Here is a 16,073-nt window from a genome sequence, read left to right as displayed (position 1 = left end):
CCCCCCCCCCCAGTGTGGACAGGCCGAGTGCTCAGGGACCACACGGGCAGGTGGAGTCTGGGGACACTGGCCAGTTAAGGACTGGGCATCTATGACCACGTGGTCTGAGCTGAGGCTGGAGCAGGGGTGCAGGGGGCCGGCCGGGGCTTCGTCTCCCTTGGCGGCCAGGCCAGGGGACTCCAGACTGGGTGGAAGGGCAGGCAGGCAGATGGTGGTGTTCTTGGGGATGTGGAAGTTGTGCCAGTGTTCAGGAAAGTGCAGGGACACCGCTCGGGATTGGGAGAGCAGAAGGGGGGATGCAGACAGAGATGTTGTGTCGGTGTTTGGCGAGGGACGGCCACTGAGCCACTGCACAGGCCCAGCGTAGGAATGGCTCCTGAGCGGCTCCCTTGTGCAAGGACATGGCGCACCCCAGTTCACCCTCCGCATTCTGCCTCCTGACTCTTTACAAGGGGGCTCAGCTAAGGATGTCCCACACAGAGCCCGAAGTGTTTGCTAGTGAGGTGTGTGTGTGACGTGGTGGCTTGGTGGCTGACTTTCTGGGCTTCTAACCCTACGGTACTTTCTGATGCCCTCGATCTGGGAATTTCCGATTTTGGATGGTAACTTCTCATGTTCTTTTTTTTTTTTAAACAACCTGTATTTTATTTTATTTTTTTAAAGTAGGCTCCATGCCCAGCGTGAAGCCCAATGCGAGGCTTGAACTCACAACCCTGAGATCAAGACCTGAGCTGAGATGAAGTCCTGGCTGCTTAACCCACTGAGTCCCCCAGGCCCCAACTTCTCATGTTCTTACTGGGAGCCCTTCATCAGCTGGGTATCCAGCAAGCACTTAGGGAAACTGAGTAGGGCGCCCATGTTAGTTCGTGGGGGAGGAGGAAAAAGAAAGTGGGGACACGGTCTGTACCCAAGGAATGATGTTCTGCCAGGAGCAGCACACGGTGAACTGCGTGGTTGATGTTGGAGGGAGGGACACAGGGACTCAGGCTGCGAGATGCACACAGGACCATGGTTGAGTTTTGTCTTGAGTGGAAGGGCCCTTTGCTGGGTGAAAAGCGAGGAAGGTGCGGGCAGCGCAGGTGTTTATCGGCGTGAGGGGCTGAGCATCTGGTATGCAGTGATGCGGGAGGTTAGAATGGCAGGTCTGACTGCCGATATCTTGGGGCAAGCCTCAGCACCGGTGTCCCAACCCTGTCTTCACCACCTGGGGGACCCTTGCTGATCTCAGGGCGTCTCCTAGGGCCGGGCCTTCTGATCATTGTGTCTTTCCCACAGCCCTTCGTCTGCCGAGCTCCCGTGGGTGGAGAGCAGCCCCAAAGCCACGCTGGCCCTGCTGGGGAGCAGCCGGCCGGCAGGAAGCCTCCTCGGCGCTGGAGAGTTCCCCAGCCCCGGCCCCGACGGCCCTGGACGGCCCCACCTCCCGCCCGCGGAGCTCCAGGCCTCTTTCCACAACCACGAGCTGTCCCTGGCAGAGCCCCCCGAAGCTCTGGGCCCCCCGAGTGGCCAGGCCTTCCTGAGCTTCGGCACAGCCCCCGTGGGAAGCGGCCTTCCCCCCGGGGAGGACCCGGGGGCCTTGCTGGCCCATTCCCACGGAGCACCCCAGGCCCCCGGCACCCCGCGGATGGCAGCGGCAGCGGCTGACAATGGCTTCCTGTCCCACGGCTTTCTCACGGTGACGCCTGGCCACAGCAGCCATCACAGCCCGGTCCTGCCGGGCCAGGGCCTGAGCCTGCCCGGGCAGCCGCCCCTTCCCGAGAAGAAGCGAGCCTCAGAGGGGGACCGATCTTTGGGTTCGGCCTCCCCGTCCTCCAGCGGCTTCTCCAGCCCACACAGTGGGAGCACTGTGAGCATCCCATTCCCAAACGTCCTCCCGGACTTCCCCAAGCCGTTGGAGGCTGCAGCGCCCTCCCCAGGTAGGCGCATGTCGGCGGGTGGCAGGCGCCCCCGTGTGCGTTCACTCAGAGGCGGGGGGGCCTTGGAATTTCCGGGCAGCGCCTTGCGAGCGAGGCCCAGAGCCATCCATTGGGGTCTTTTCCTTGTTATTCTCCGTTCCCCTCTGCTCTGTGCTCACCCACATCGGCTTCTGTTTCTCCCGCCACCGGAATCCTCGTTCTTCAAAAATAACCTCTCTTTTTGGAATTCAGTGAATTCATTCAAAATTAAATGCAATATTTCAAACGTGTACGAATAAGATCCTGACACGATGAGGTCACACCATGCTGCTCCGCTGGTTTCCGTCTGCAAGAGCTGCCTGGCGCTGGCCGTGTGTCGCGCCGTCTGTGCTCTGTGTGTCGAGAAGCACCTGCCCCCTGCCGCGCCCCAGCCGGTTCCCACGGATTGGAGAGAGCGCGCTTTCCCGGAGACACGCTATCCTCGCCCCGGGTCGGACTTTGAGCTTTGGGTTCCGTGCAAGGTGAGAGCTTGCAATAAAATGTCCAGAGTGACTGTTTTTACATTCTCTTTTACAGATAATCTGGGTGATAAGCACGTGTCCGTGAACTTTGTCCAAGACACATCCAAATTCTGGTACAAGGCGGATATCTCCAGAGAGCAAGGTGCTTGGGCAGGACGGGACCCCAGGGTGGGGACGTCCGAGGGTCACGGCCTTGGGATGAAGGGTTAGGGCTGACACTTTGTTATACACCCCTGCGGAAAATGCAATGGATTGTCCCAGGAAGGTGTTCCCCGTCCCCATCCGGGCCCTGAGCCGCATGGCCGACGGTCAGGAGGAAGGACAGAGGTCTCTCCATACCCTGGCTTCTGTGCACCTGCATTTGTCCAGGGTGGACAGACACGTGCTATTAAGGGGGCGTGTGTTGGGTGTGAACGCATGCCTCATGTGCGAGCTCCTGCCCCATGTCTGCACGCGAGCTCCTGCCCCATGTCTGCACGCGAGCTCCTGCCCCAGGGCAGCTGGCAAACATCTGACGTCATTAGTATATTTGAGCAGCTAATGCCACTTCTTCCCAGAGGACGAATAGAAGAGGGGTCCAGGAGGGGTGTGGTCCCACAAGGCAGCCCCGGGGGCGAGTAGCTGTCATCCGCAGCATGATTCGTGGGGTCGCTGCAACATGCTGGTCCTCCCCAGAGGTTCTCCCAGAGGAAACCTGGGGACTGCTGGCAGGCGTGGGGCTGAGCCAGGGACAATGTGCCTTGGAGCCGGGAGGAGGGATGAACACCGCAGCCCCCGTCATCCCGTGTCGTCCTGAGGCTTATTTCCCAACCCGCCTGGAGAGAAGGAGTTAAGTGGCTGGCAAACAGCACTGTTCAGCTTTCTCTTTGGAATTCTTCTATTCAATTAAGTAGCTCATAAAAATGGTAAGAATGTGCCTTTCTTCCGCTGAGCTCAAGGAACCTATTGTCATGTTTCGTGGGGGGAGCCCGCGGCCTGGAGAGACCTCCAATTCCCTGAATTGGCCTTTGTGGCCATGCTGCTCAGCTCGGGTCCGGGCTCTGCACGGCCAAGTGCCGCGTCCTTGTCCCCCCTCCCTGCCCGTAGCACAGGAACCGCCAGGATGGAGGCTGTGAACCCAGCGCCCCAGTGCCTCGTCCAGCTGGAGGGGTGAGAAGGGCCTGTGACATGTTCCAGAACATTCTGTGCAGACCACCTACTCTGCTAGCACAGTGCCTGGCCGGGGATGGCAGGCTGGGCGGGCTGCCAGAGCAGCTGGGGCTACGCTTCCGAGGCAGGTGGCGAGCGCCAGGCGGTCCCTGCAGGACAGATGTAGCAGAGCCCACCTCGCTGGGTTCTGGAGCGTTCGCTGTGGGAGGCACCTGATAGACCGTGCGGGGTGGTAGGCGTTCCCACTGCCATTTGCCTCCTCTGAGCCACATGGTTGCAGATACTTCTTTGAGGGGACCCCATCTCAGAATAGCTACCACAAGCGCTGGGTGTGGATTTTTGCAGTGGGGTTGTAAGGGTGTGAATTCCTCCATTTCCACGTTATTTTGTGTAGAGGACGCCCACCCAGACTAATGTTATCTTGGGTTCGCCACCTTCTCCAAATGGCAGAAAGCTACCCATGGGTTTGGCTTTGTCTGTGTTTAACTGTCGGGATGTGCCTTTTTCTGGAAAAGCTATGGTGACGTTTCAGGGGCACACAGGAGGAACAGAAAGCAAGGTAGCGTTTTGGGGGATGCAGCTGGTCCCATATCCCTGTGGCAGGGCTGATTCCTCGGGATCTTTCCTAAACCAAATGTAAGAATGCCTCAGGAGGGAAAGCGGCCACCGCTATGGAATAGAGCAGTGTTGGCGGACGCCGCTCGGCTCGGAAAACACCAGCAGCGGGAGGCGGTGGGCATGTGGCCACTGACTCCACCGACCTCACAGGGATTGTGAGTCCCCCATGGGGCAGGGCCTCGTCCTGCGGGACGGGTCCCCCTCATTCTGGTTCAGAACAGGGTCTGACATTAACCTCAAGCTCTCCTTCGCGGGCAGCCCCGGCCTCTGCTCCGTCTGTGGCCTGTGACGTCTGTCTCCCCGCCCCCAGCAAAATAAGATTACGACATTAAAAGGGAAAACCTTGAAAACATGTTATTCTATCACAGATCTTTTCCCTATGTCAACAGAAAAATGCACAGTCAGCCCCCAGATGCGGACACCTGCCACGAGCAGAAGCCTGCGGGGGTTCGTGGGTGGGTCCTGGTGCCCACGCACGCTCACCTCCCCACCAGCCCCGGTGCCCTTGTGCATGGTCCGTGGGGTCAAGCGCAGGCCCTCCCAGGGCTGCACCAAACCCGGCCCCCTTCCAGAGAGCCGTGCCCTCCCACCTGCGTGCAGTTTGGCAGTGCCTGCCCTGTGGCTGCGTCCTGCCCATGAGCAAAGCCACGGGGCCACGTGAAAGAAGGCCGGTGGGAAAACCCGACCATGTCATCCTACAGTAAAGTGGTCGCCTGCCGGGAGGTGGGCCGCGGACGGGGGCTCCACGGTTGTTTGCTGAGGCGTGGTGGGGTTCGCGTCCTCATCCACTCCAAACCACGCCTCTGGCCAGCCCACAGGCAGTTCGTGGCTGTAATTTTGTATTACTATATACTTGAAATCCGTTGTTTTTCTTTTTTTTTTAATAAAGCGTAAAAGTCAATAAAATAAATTCTGAGAGGCATTTCAGGGACGAGAGGAAATGCTGGCTCATGTCTGGGCAGCATCCGGCTGAGGCCTGCCCTTACCGGTCCCTTTCGCGCCACCCCGAGCAGAGGACCCGGTGGGCCCCACTTAGAGCGTGGAGGGCAGGGATTTTATTTGTAAGCGACCATTATCAGCTAAATGCCCCGAGCCTCAGGTAGGGAGGATGGGAGGGCGGCTGTGCCAGGCCCAGCCGTCAGCCCTGACCGTGCAGGGCGCTCACAGCCCCATGCAGGTTGGATGCAGTCGGCCACGGAGCCACAGGACAGAGGGCCACTTATGGCCACATTTTTGCCATCCCCTGGGGTGAATTTTTATTTCTGTTAAACATTCGGTAACTTTTTGGGTGCATCCTTTCGATCTTTCCTCCTGTTTGGTTGGAAGTGCACACTCGAAAATGTCTAAGTACGACGCCGCTCCAGGAGGGGGCACCAGGAAGGGCCACGGCAGGGACAGGAGAGAGCCTCGCGCCTCACCTCCTGCCCCGCCACGCTGTGTGTACGGGGACCTGGTCTGGGCACTTGGGCTGGTGGGCGGGCCAGATTCCTGGGTGGTCAGCTGAGGGTCTTCCCCTGTGCCTCACAGGTGCTGTGAGGCAAACGGTAGTTGTGTGTGCCAGATTTGGGGGGGGTCTTCATACTTTGCAGTCAGGCCCCCCTTGGAAACAGTGCGTCATCACAGAGACCCCCCACCCCACCCCCACCACACCCCCACTCCCTCTGACCCAGTTTGCAAAAGCGCTTGTCTGCCGTGAGTGCAGACAGGCCGTGTGGACCCTGACAAACGTGTGTGTGTCTCTTCTTCCCTCCCCAGCTATCGCCATGCTGAAGGACAAGGAGCCTGGGTCATTCATCGTCAGGGACAGCCACTCCTTCCGAGGAGCCTACGGCCTGGCCATGAAGGTGGCCACTCCTCCCCCTTCTGTCTTACAGCTCAACAAGAAAGGTAGGGACGCGGAAGCTCGTGGGGAGCACTCACCCGCCTACGGTGTCTATGCCTTATCTATGCCAGTAAGATGTTGGTGACTTTACAGACATGGCTAGAGTTTCTTCTGAGTCTCTTGTCTTTTTCTGGCGTGCTTCCCTCGGAACTGTCCTCGTACGAGCAAGAATGTTAATGATTTGTGAATTTTATTTCTTTATTGCTTTGAATGAGTGATGCATTCCCTTGTTCAGCTGCCAAAACGATAGAAACGGGCCTCGCCGAGGCACCCGGGCCCCATTCTGCCCCAGGAATTGTAATAAATTCCTGTGACTTCTCGCCGACTGTCTCTCCAGTGTCTGCAGACAGGCACTTTCCTTTTTCCTCGTGTAAAAGGCAGTGTCCTGCACACGCCATTCTCGCACCCACGCTCCGGAGAGCGTTTTACTGGATTAAGAGTGACTCTGGTGTCCGATGACCCCCGGGGTGAGGGGCAAAGCTGTCCTTGTCCCCACCGCCCTCTGCCCAATGAACCATGTCTGGCTGTAATTCAGATCTTAGACTTACTCTTCTGTGTACTTTCCGTCACGGATGCAAACACGTGCAGAGAAGGCTGCAGTGGCTCCGTGCATGGTAAACGTTCGTGCCCACAACCCAGGAGACGACCTTGGGGGAAGGCCCCTGCAGTCTCCTCCTGTGTGTCACACTCCGTCCTCCCACAATCTTATGCGTATTCCACAACCCCTAGATTGGGCTCCGTGAGGCCCCTGGGGCTGGCCCTGTGTCGTTCTGATGTCCTACTGTCCGTCCTTTCCCTGCCCACCATTTCTCCAAGAATCCCCACTTCTGCATGTTGGTCTCTGGGAACTTGAATGTATGAGTGCTGCGTGTCGGAGTGTCTGAGGGTGACTGCTTCTCTCTGGTGTCCAGAGCGAGGGACCGAATCTCTCTAAAAGGTCGGTGAGTTTGCACTGATAGCATTTCCGGCACGGAGTCACGGAGTCATGGGGCCTTTCTCCCCTCCCCCGGTGACAAACCCCATCCCCAGCTGCACCTGCCCCTTCCTCCGTGTCCTGACGGACACACACCGTTCAGAGCGCCCATCCTGCCGCTGAGGACAGGAGGCCTACCAAGTAGATGGTTGTGTATATTAACCACCAAAATAGGAATCCCTGAACATCGTGGTTTTGCCTGTTTTCAACTTCGTATCAGAAAACTAATATGTATTCTTTTGTGAGTTGCTTGTGCTCCCATTATAAGATTCATTGTTTCTACTTGTAAGGCTGCTCGTACCTGTTGCTTTCTGTGCTCGCTGACGGCTTTCCAGGGAATGAATGCAGGCACACCTCGGAGACGCTGCAGGAGCGTTTATCGCGATAACGTGAATCACAATAAGTCGTATCGCGATAATGCGTATCACAATGATGCACGTCAGATAAGCTTTCGGGCTTCTCGGTGCGTGTAAAAGCTAGGTTTACTCTGTACTATGGTCCACAAAGTGTGCAGCAGCTTGTGTCTAAAAAAAACAACACACATACCTTAATGAAAAAATACTTGCGGTGAAAAAGCTCACCGCCATCAGCGCGTTCCACCTGTCGTAATCACGGATCACAGTAATAAATGTAATAATAATGGAAAACCTGGAAATACTGCAAGAAATACGAAAATGTGACACAGAGACACGAAGTGAGCAAATGCCGTTGAAAGAATGGTGCCAGGAGACTCACGTGACGCAGGGTCGCCACCAATGGTCAGTTTGTCAACAACATCACATCAGGAAGAGCAAGGAGGCAGGCTCCTCGTGTGGGCGCCGGGCTCGCTGGGAACCGAGGAATCCGGATAAGCAGATTCGGAGCTCACATCTTTAAGGAGCAAAGTGACACTGGCCTGCTTCCCTCGCGTGCCGCGCCCAAGATCCGAGAGGGTTGATGGGAATCCCTGGGTGGAGGCTCTGCTCACGGCTTCCAGGAGGAAGTGACCTCGGAGCTGCGCCTAGAAGGACGTCAGGTTTGGTGGTCAAGGCATTTGGCCGAGGGGCTTTCAGGGAACCTGGGTGTCTGCTGTGGGGTGAGCGGAAGGGGCAGGGCTGCAGGTGACTCAGCACAGACCCCAAATCCGGATGGTGCTGGGAGGAGGGCTTCGTGCACATCGAGTAGAACTGCTAAGCCTGGAGAGGAGCCCAGCGTGAGAACCTCCAACAGTCCTGAACGCGGATTCAAGCAGGAAGAGTCTTAGGACAGGAGCAGCCTGTGTCTTGCGGACGGGGTCCCCGGGGAGAGCGGGGACGGGCACTGTGGAGCATGCGGGGCTCCTGGCTCCATGGGAACTGCAAGCCGGTGGCTTTCCCGCAGGAACTGGCGTGCACTGCCCCTTGGGAAATGCGGACGGTGCTGTGCGTGTTCTCGCCTCCCGGCGTGCATCTGCCTGTCAGGCCGCCTTTGACTCAGCCCTAAGTGAAGGTCACAAAATGTCATCGGCGTTCTCTGGCTGAAATCCTCATTGGCTGCCTGTCCTCTCCCAGCCCCGAATTTGGCATTTGGGTGTCACCGTCCAAGGATCCATTCGAGAGGAAAGAGCCCAGCGAGTCAGCATCCCGCCTCTGGTAGCCGGAGACGGGGCAGCGACCCATGTCCAGGATGGATCTGTTCTCCAGGCAGCCAGTGGCGGGCCGTACCACTGAGACACTTGTCCCCAGAGTGTGTGTCCCCTTCAGTGCAGAAGACACGGATCCTTTTCCTCCCACAGCTGAGGAGGCACGATGCTCCTTTCTGCACCTGTGTTCGCCACAGCCGGCCACGGAGTCTGCCCATCTCCTTCCTGCCAGCCCCGCCGCCCCTGACGTGCTGGCCGCTGTTGTCCATGAGCGCCGCATGGGAGCCGCCCGTGGGCCAGGCGGGGACCAGACCCACCACCGGTGGGTGCTGCTGTTGGGCGGTTTCCAGCTCAGTTTGGTGGTTTTCTGAACGCGCCTTGTCTTCGGATGTGCGGGCTGGCAGGGGTAGCGATGTTCTGTCTGGTCCCAGTGATGGAGGGCTTCCTTCCCGGGGGCCTGTCATGTGGCTCCTGGCTCTGTCGTACCCTCAAGACTGGTCCCTTGCGCTCTTGGGCATCACCTTGCGTCCAGGTCCTTCTAGTCTCTCCCGTAATGAGGGGAAGGGGCTGCACAGTGCATTTCTGTTTGTAGCTGCTGACTCATTCCCTGCGCTGGGAGTGCTTGTAGAATGTGTGAGGGTCTGTCCCCGGGACCCCTGCACCTCCGGGCATGTCGCCATGGGGGGGGCTCCACTCTTCTTCCCAGGACGCCAGCAGCCCGGCTCCGGGGGCCCCTCCCTTTAGCTGGTGCTCTGCCCCTCTCTTCCACCCTCCCGTGCTCTCGTGTTTAAATTCTCTTTTCTTCCTTTTCAATCTCTCACCACAGCGGGAGATCTGGCCAATGAACTCGTTCGGCACTTTCTGATCGAGTGTACCCCGAAGGGAGTGCGGTTGAAAGGGTGCCCCAACGAACCCTATTTTGGTAAGTGGCTGTGAGGTCACAGTCGGTGTTCTGTCCCACGCGGTGTGCACCCCACTGCTGCCCCGAGAGGCGGGGCCGTCCCCCACCCCGAGCTCCCCTTGTCCCTCACCCGAGTTATCATCTCTAAGATAAACGGCTAAGGAATTGTTCTGAAGGCTTTCTCAAAACCAAACAGATGGCATGCAGGTAGCGCCCTGGCAGACAGGCCCGTGAGCGGGGACCGGGTTGGAGCCAGAGTGCGGCCCCACCCTCTGGACGCGCAGAGAAGTGAGGACCCCCGACATCAAGCCCTTCCCCCCATAAGAGGAGCCCTTCCCGACCTCGCAGGCTTGTTGGGAAGACGCCCATACGCACGGTCCTGGCCTCCAGGAGCAACTTGCAGGGACCACGGAGGCCCCTGGTCTGTCTCAGACTCAGCCAATGGCTGACTTCCTTTTTATAAATCAGTGCCTACGTGTCTCGGCCGAGAATCACCTGCAGTTCCTTTTCCGAGCTCTTAGCTGCTTTGCTGGACTGGTCACTTCACTGAAGTTTTGCGCCAAGTCCCGCAGTAACGGAGCGTGTTAGTTGCTAAAAATATAAGTGCTCACCGGTGCGGTGTTCAGGGCGGCGTTAACGCCCGTCTGCTCTCTTCGTTGGCAGGGAGCCTGACGGCTTTGGTGTGTCAGCATTCCATCACGCCCTTGGCTTTGCCCTGCAAGCTGCTCATCCCAGACAGAGGTATGCCGTCGGGTCCTCCGCGCTGCTCTGGCTGTCCGCGTGCATGTCGGGTACGGCGGTGTTGGGTCCGTGAGGACCCGCCGACAGAAGTCAGACCGGAGTCTTCCTCTGTCGTCTGCCCTGTGGGTAACCCCAAAGAGTGTCGTGTAGCCCACCCACGTTGGCAGACAAGAGGCAGCCCTGAGTGACGCCATCACCTTATGGGCTTTGTGAATGGCTTCCCTGGATAGAAAGCAGCTGTACCCAGAGACCTTCAGGGAGACACTTGCATTAATTTTTACAATTCTACAAAATCAGCAAGACGTTGCTATTTTCGAGCTTAGGTGACAAACTATTCTCTTTGCCTTTATGGCTGTTTGAAAATGTCTATAATTAGGGGAAAAAAGCACCCACTGCGTAACGGCTTGATTTGGCCCCTATTTCCCAGCTTCCTAGGTGGTATTAATTTTATTAGATTCCATAGTGCTTAATTTACAACATAGGTAAGTGTGATTTACCTTCTGCAGTCGTTCCTAAGAGCTGAGAAAGGCATGCTGCTGGACTATGGCGCCCCCGCCTGCACAGAACGCGGGGCTGGGGTCCGCAGGCCCGGCGCTGTCGTCACCATGAGACAGCGCAGGTCACTGCCTGGGAATCCAGGCCCGAGTCTAACCGCGTCGTGAAGACTCTTTCCAGTGAGCTGGACTCATTTCTGCGTGTTCTCACTCCTTCCCGCAGATCCGTTGGAGATAGCCGACAGCGCTCCCCAGACGGCGGCCAACTCAGCCGCGGAGCTGCTGAAGCAAGGGGCAGGTCAGTCGCTGGCTCCATGCGCCCCGTCCTCATCCCTGGGCAGAAGGGGGTCACCTTGGGTCTGCGGATTTCCTTCCTGCTGTGTGTGTGTGAAGAAACTCCCTTTCCGGGAGCCCCCAGGCCGGGTGCGACAGCCAGTGTGGGCAGACAGTGTGGGCGAAAATGTCCCCACTGCAAACAAGACCAGAGGCTGTGGGAGAAAACCACGTCCTGGGTTTCGTCTGGGGAGAAGGCAGGGAGCCGGGATGTGGGGGGGCCGGCCCCCTCGGCCGTGAGTATAAAAGCGCTCAAGGGCCTGACTCAGCAGGCCGACGGTTTCGCCCCTGCTGCCCGCCACCGAGGGTCACACAGACCCCCAGACGGCGAGCTTCCCTGGACACCTGTGTTTTAAATTAATAGACGTTACAAAATTTTTAGAGCAGTGGTAGGTTCACGGCAACATTGAGAGAAGGTATAGAGGTTTCCCCTGCACCCCCTGCCCCGTGCATGCACGACGTTCCCCGTTACAGCATCCCGGGTACATCTGTTCCGATCTGTGAGCCTGGGTTACACGTCGTTATCACCCAGAGTCCAGAGTCTCCACTGGGGCTCACTCGGTGGTGTTCGTTCTGTGGGTTTGGACAAATGCACAAGGCTGTGTATCCACCACCAGAGTATCACTCAGAGTACTTCCGTTGTCCTAAAAATCCTCCGTGCTCCACCTGCTCACGCCCTCCCTCCAGACCTGGCAACGCTGACCCTTTTCTTGCTACCATAGTTTTGCCCTTTCTAGAATGTCTTGCAGTTGGAATCATACAGTTGTAGCCTTTTCAGGTTGACTTTGTCCCTTAGTGATAGAAGTTTCCTTCATGTCCTTTCGTGGTTTGGTAGCTCATTGCTTTTTAGTGCCAAATGATCTTACATCAGCTGGGCGGACCACAGCGTACCCCTCCGTTCCCCATAACTGAAGGACTTTTGGCAGCGACAAATCTGCTAGAACATCCATGGGCAGGTTTCCGTGTGGACATGAGTTTTCAGCTCCTTTGGGTAAATAAAAAGGAGCGTGATTGCTGGATTGCATAGTAAGAGTATGTTTAGTTTAGTTTTGTGGGTTTTTTTAAAGATTTTATTTGAGGGGCGCCTGGGTAGCGCAGTCGTTAAAGCGTCTGCCTTCGGCTCAGGGTGTGATCCCGGCGTTCCGGGATCAAGTCCCACATCAGGCTCCTCCGCTTGGAGCCTGCTTCTTCCTCTCCCACTCCCCCTGCTGTGTTCCCTCTCTCGCTGGCTGTCTCTCTGTCACATAAATAAATAAAAATCTTTAAAAAATAAAGATTTTATTTGAGAGAGAGTGCGCATACATGAGCGCATGAGCAAGGGGGAGGGGCAGAGGGAGAAGCAGACTCCCCGCTGAGCATGGAGCCTGACAAGGGCTCGATCCCAGGAGATCATGACCTGAGCTGAAGGCAGACACTTAACCGACTAAGCTGCCCAGGTGCTGCTGGTATGTTGTTTTGTAAGAAACCAGCATTGTCTTGCAAAAGAGCTGCACCATTTTGCATTCGCACCAGCAATGAACGAGCGTTCCTGTTGCTCCACATTTTTGCCAGCATTTGTTGTCGGCAGGGTTCTGGATTTTGGCCATTCTAGTAGGTGTGCATTGGTATCCCATTGATGTTTTAATTTGCATTTCCTTGATGACATGTGACATGGATCATCTCTCCATTGTCGCCGCCTGTATACTTTCTTTGGTGAGATGTCTGTTAAGGAATTTGGTCCATTCTTTGAGTGGTTTTCCTGTTGTTGAATTTTAAGAGTTCTTTGTGTATTCTGGAGACCAGTTTATCAGACGTATCTTTTACAAATATTTTCTCCCAATCTGTGGCTCATCTTCTCATTCTTTTGACATTGTCTCTGGCAGAGCAGAAGTTTTTAATTCCAATGTCATCTGGTTTATCATTTCCTTCTTTCACGGGCTGTGCCTTTTATGTTGTCTCTAAAAAGTTTATCACCGAACCCAAGATGATCTGGATTTTCTCCTTTGTGGTCTTCTGGAAGTTTTATAGTTTTACCTTTTATATTCAGGTGTGCGGCCCACTGTGAGTCAGTGTTTGTGATGGGTGTGAGGTCTGTGTTACGGTCTCTGTTTTGCATGTGGGTGTCCACTGGTCCAGCGCCCTCTATGGAAGCCGCGATCTCTGCTCCATTGTGTTATCTTCGCTTCTCTGCCAAAAGTCAGCAGACTTGATTTATGTGGGTCTGTTTCTGGGCTCCCAGTTGTTTTCTATTGATCTCTTCATCTGCTCTTTTGTCAGTAACGCAGTCTTGACTACTAGCTTTCCAGTAAAGCTTGAAGTCGGGTAGTGTCCGTCCTCCAACTCTGTGCTTCTCCTTCAGTCGTGTGTTGGCTAATCGTGGTCTTTTGCTTCCATGTAAACTCTGGAATCAGTTGGTCAATATCCACAAAATAACTTGCTGGGATTTTTATTGGAATTTTATTGTGTCTATAGATCAAGTTGAGAAGAACCAACATCTTGACAAAATTGAGTCTTCCTATCCATGAACGTGGAATCTCTCTCCATTTATTTAGCTATTTCATATTTTTCACCCAAGTTTTATAGTTTTCCTTGTAAATATTTCTTTTTTTTTTTTTTTAAAGATTTCATTTATTTATTTGACAGAGAGAGAGACAGCCAGCGAGAGAGGGAACACAGGCAGGGGGAGTGGGAGAGGAAGAAGCAGGCTCATAGCAGAGGAGCCCGATGTGGGGCTTGATCCCAGAACACTGGGATCACGCCCTGAGCCGAAGGCAGACGCTTAATGACTGCGCCACCCAGGCGCCCCTTGTAAATATTTCTTATACATAGTTTTATTAGATTTATACCTAGGTATTTCACTTAGGGGGCTGCTAATGTGCACCGTATTATACTTTTAGTTCCAAAGTGTGACTGTCCTCTGGTGGACAGGAAAGGGACTGACGCTTCCTGCATCATGCTGTAAGTGCAATCCCACTGCTCACTGTTGCAGCGTGCGATGTAGCCCTAGTGGCCCCAGGGTAAGAGGGCTGTTGACAAGACTGAGTCCACAGGGCTCCTGTGGGTCTGCAGCAGTGAGGGAACCAAGTTCCCCATGGTGGACGTTTGCTCTCAGAAAGGTCTGGGGAAGGAATTTCGGAGTCTGGTTGGAGGCCTGAACAAGAAATACCTCCTTTCTGCACCGCATTTCGGTAGCATTTTTTACAGCCAAGGCTCCATGTCAGACGTCCGTGCAATCTATCGCTCTTTTCTCGTTACTTCCTCTGTACAATGTGCATGGTTCTTCTGTGCAAGTTTTCTCTGTGGAACTCCCGCTGACGATGCCTGTTGCTCAGCTGATGTTCATCTCTCTGGTTCCACAATAAATAATGTAGTGTCGAACTGTTTTCAGACCGTCCTTGATGGATATGTTCTGTGTGTCCAAAATAAAGGGGACACGGTTTGCCACAAACAGCAACGTGTCAGAACGTGAAGCTCCATAATGAGGAGCATGGCCGTGTCTGTCCTGGGTTCAAGTCCAGGCTCTGCCACTCGGTTTTGACCTCTGGCAGCTCACTCAGCCACACAGACCTCAACGTAACCATGATGATGATCTCTCCCTACAGCGTGACTGCAAAGACCAAGTGAATCAGACGCTGAAAACTGCCTTGGGAACTATAATGTGGTCACTCACATAGGTTGTGGTGGTGTTATTCCTGCCACGTTTGCACGGAAAAATGCTCTTCCTGGCCCAGGAGAAATGGCCTTTCTGATGGCGGGGGCCTCGCCCTTTCCCTGCCCGGGCCGCAGCTGGGCACCTCTGTAATATCTCCGGGTGCAGCCCTGCACTCGGCCTGGGGCTATACCGCACCCCGCATGCCTCTGGGCTCTGTGCTTGCCTTAATATCATCTTACGACAAGCTGCCTGTCGCGTTTCTCCTTAAGCTTCGTGGTTGTCAAACATTTTTCCCAATAAATGTCCAATAAATGGATCAGTGAATTAGCTAATCACAATTAGGAACCATATGGCCCTTATTTTTAGACATCACAGCTTTTTCTTCTACTCTGGCTTATCATCAGGTGTATGACTTTGTACCTCGTTGAAGAACGTACGGCAGGTATCAGTAATGTTGGATGACTTGCTGTTTTGAAGGGTGGCAGCTCCCAGGACTTGAGGTGGGCCCTGGAGAGCTCATGTGAACATCTGAGCTTAGCATTTACGCACGACGGCGTGGAGCCTGTGTCCTTTAAATGTCCGCGCTCACTTCATGGGTGACAAGGCAAGACGTGGAATCAGGACACAGATCCGTGGCTGGAGTGAGGACAGAGCAGGAGCGAGCTCTCAGAGGCCCCGCGGTTGTTGGAAAAAGCACAGGAAGGCGGTCAGACTGTCCCATTGGCGATCACCTCAAGGAAATTGATTTTTTTTTTTCCTAAACTAAATTTTGTGAGTTTTCTCATTCACCCCCGAGACTTGAATTGTTCCGTGTGGAGTCCCCTCCCTGTAAAATTGAGAAAACAGCACCTGGGAGCGTTTGCAGAGGCGGGCGGCCCCAGCGAGGGTGCACACCCCGTTGTCTGCTTCCCCTCCTCTCGTGTGACTGAGGCCCTTCTGGGTCCTTCTAGTGTCTGACTGTTGGCATCTTTGGTCTCTTCCTTGGTGGTGTTGAATCTGCAGGCTGGAGTCCGTCCTGAGAGGAAGGACCAGACCTCTGGCACGTTTCCTAGAAGTGTTAAGGCTGTGTCCTTAACTTACATACTGTATAGTGTATTTTCTTTATAAGAGTAGTAGGAGTTCTTTAAGTTAAAAAAAAAAGGGAAGGTGTGCCTGGGTGGCTCTGTCGATGAAGCGTCTGCCTTCAGCTCAGGTTATGATCCCAGGGTCCTGGGATCGAGCCCCAAATCGGGCTCCCTGCTGATTTATGTGGGTCTGTTTCTGGGCTCCCAGTTGTTTGTGTTTTTTTGCACACCACGTAGGTCTCGTTTGCAGTGGCTGCGAAATGGTCCATCTAGT

The 16,073-nt window shown here is 55.1% G+C and overlaps 1 protein-coding gene across 1 annotated transcript in view; it reads left to right on the top strand.

The window, feature by feature from the left end:
- TNS3 (tensin 3) overlaps window positions 1-16,073 on the top strand; it is a 121,225-nt gene that overhangs the window by 96,086 nt on the left and 9,066 nt on the right. The window contains exons 19-24 of the mRNA XM_040644493.1: window positions 1,276-1,913; window positions 2,469-2,555; window positions 5,936-6,067; window positions 9,462-9,557; window positions 10,200-10,277; window positions 10,995-11,069. Coding sequence (XP_040500427.1) covers window positions 1,276-1,913; window positions 2,469-2,555; window positions 5,936-6,067; window positions 9,462-9,557; window positions 10,200-10,277; window positions 10,995-11,069 — 1,106 coding nt within the window. The remainder of the gene's footprint in view (window positions 1-1,275; window positions 1,914-2,468; window positions 2,556-5,935; window positions 6,068-9,461; window positions 9,558-10,199; window positions 10,278-10,994; window positions 11,070-16,073) is intronic.

The sequence above is a fragment of the Ursus maritimus genome, unplaced genomic scaffold, assembly GCF_017311325.1.
Source record: "Ursus maritimus isolate PB19 unplaced genomic scaffold, ASM1731132v1 scaffold_3, whole genome shotgun sequence".
Classification (NCBI taxonomy): domain Eukaryota; kingdom Metazoa; phylum Chordata; class Mammalia; order Carnivora; family Ursidae; genus Ursus; species Ursus maritimus.
Note: the sequence above shows the minus strand (reverse complement) of the source record. Positions and strands in the feature narration are given on the sequence as shown.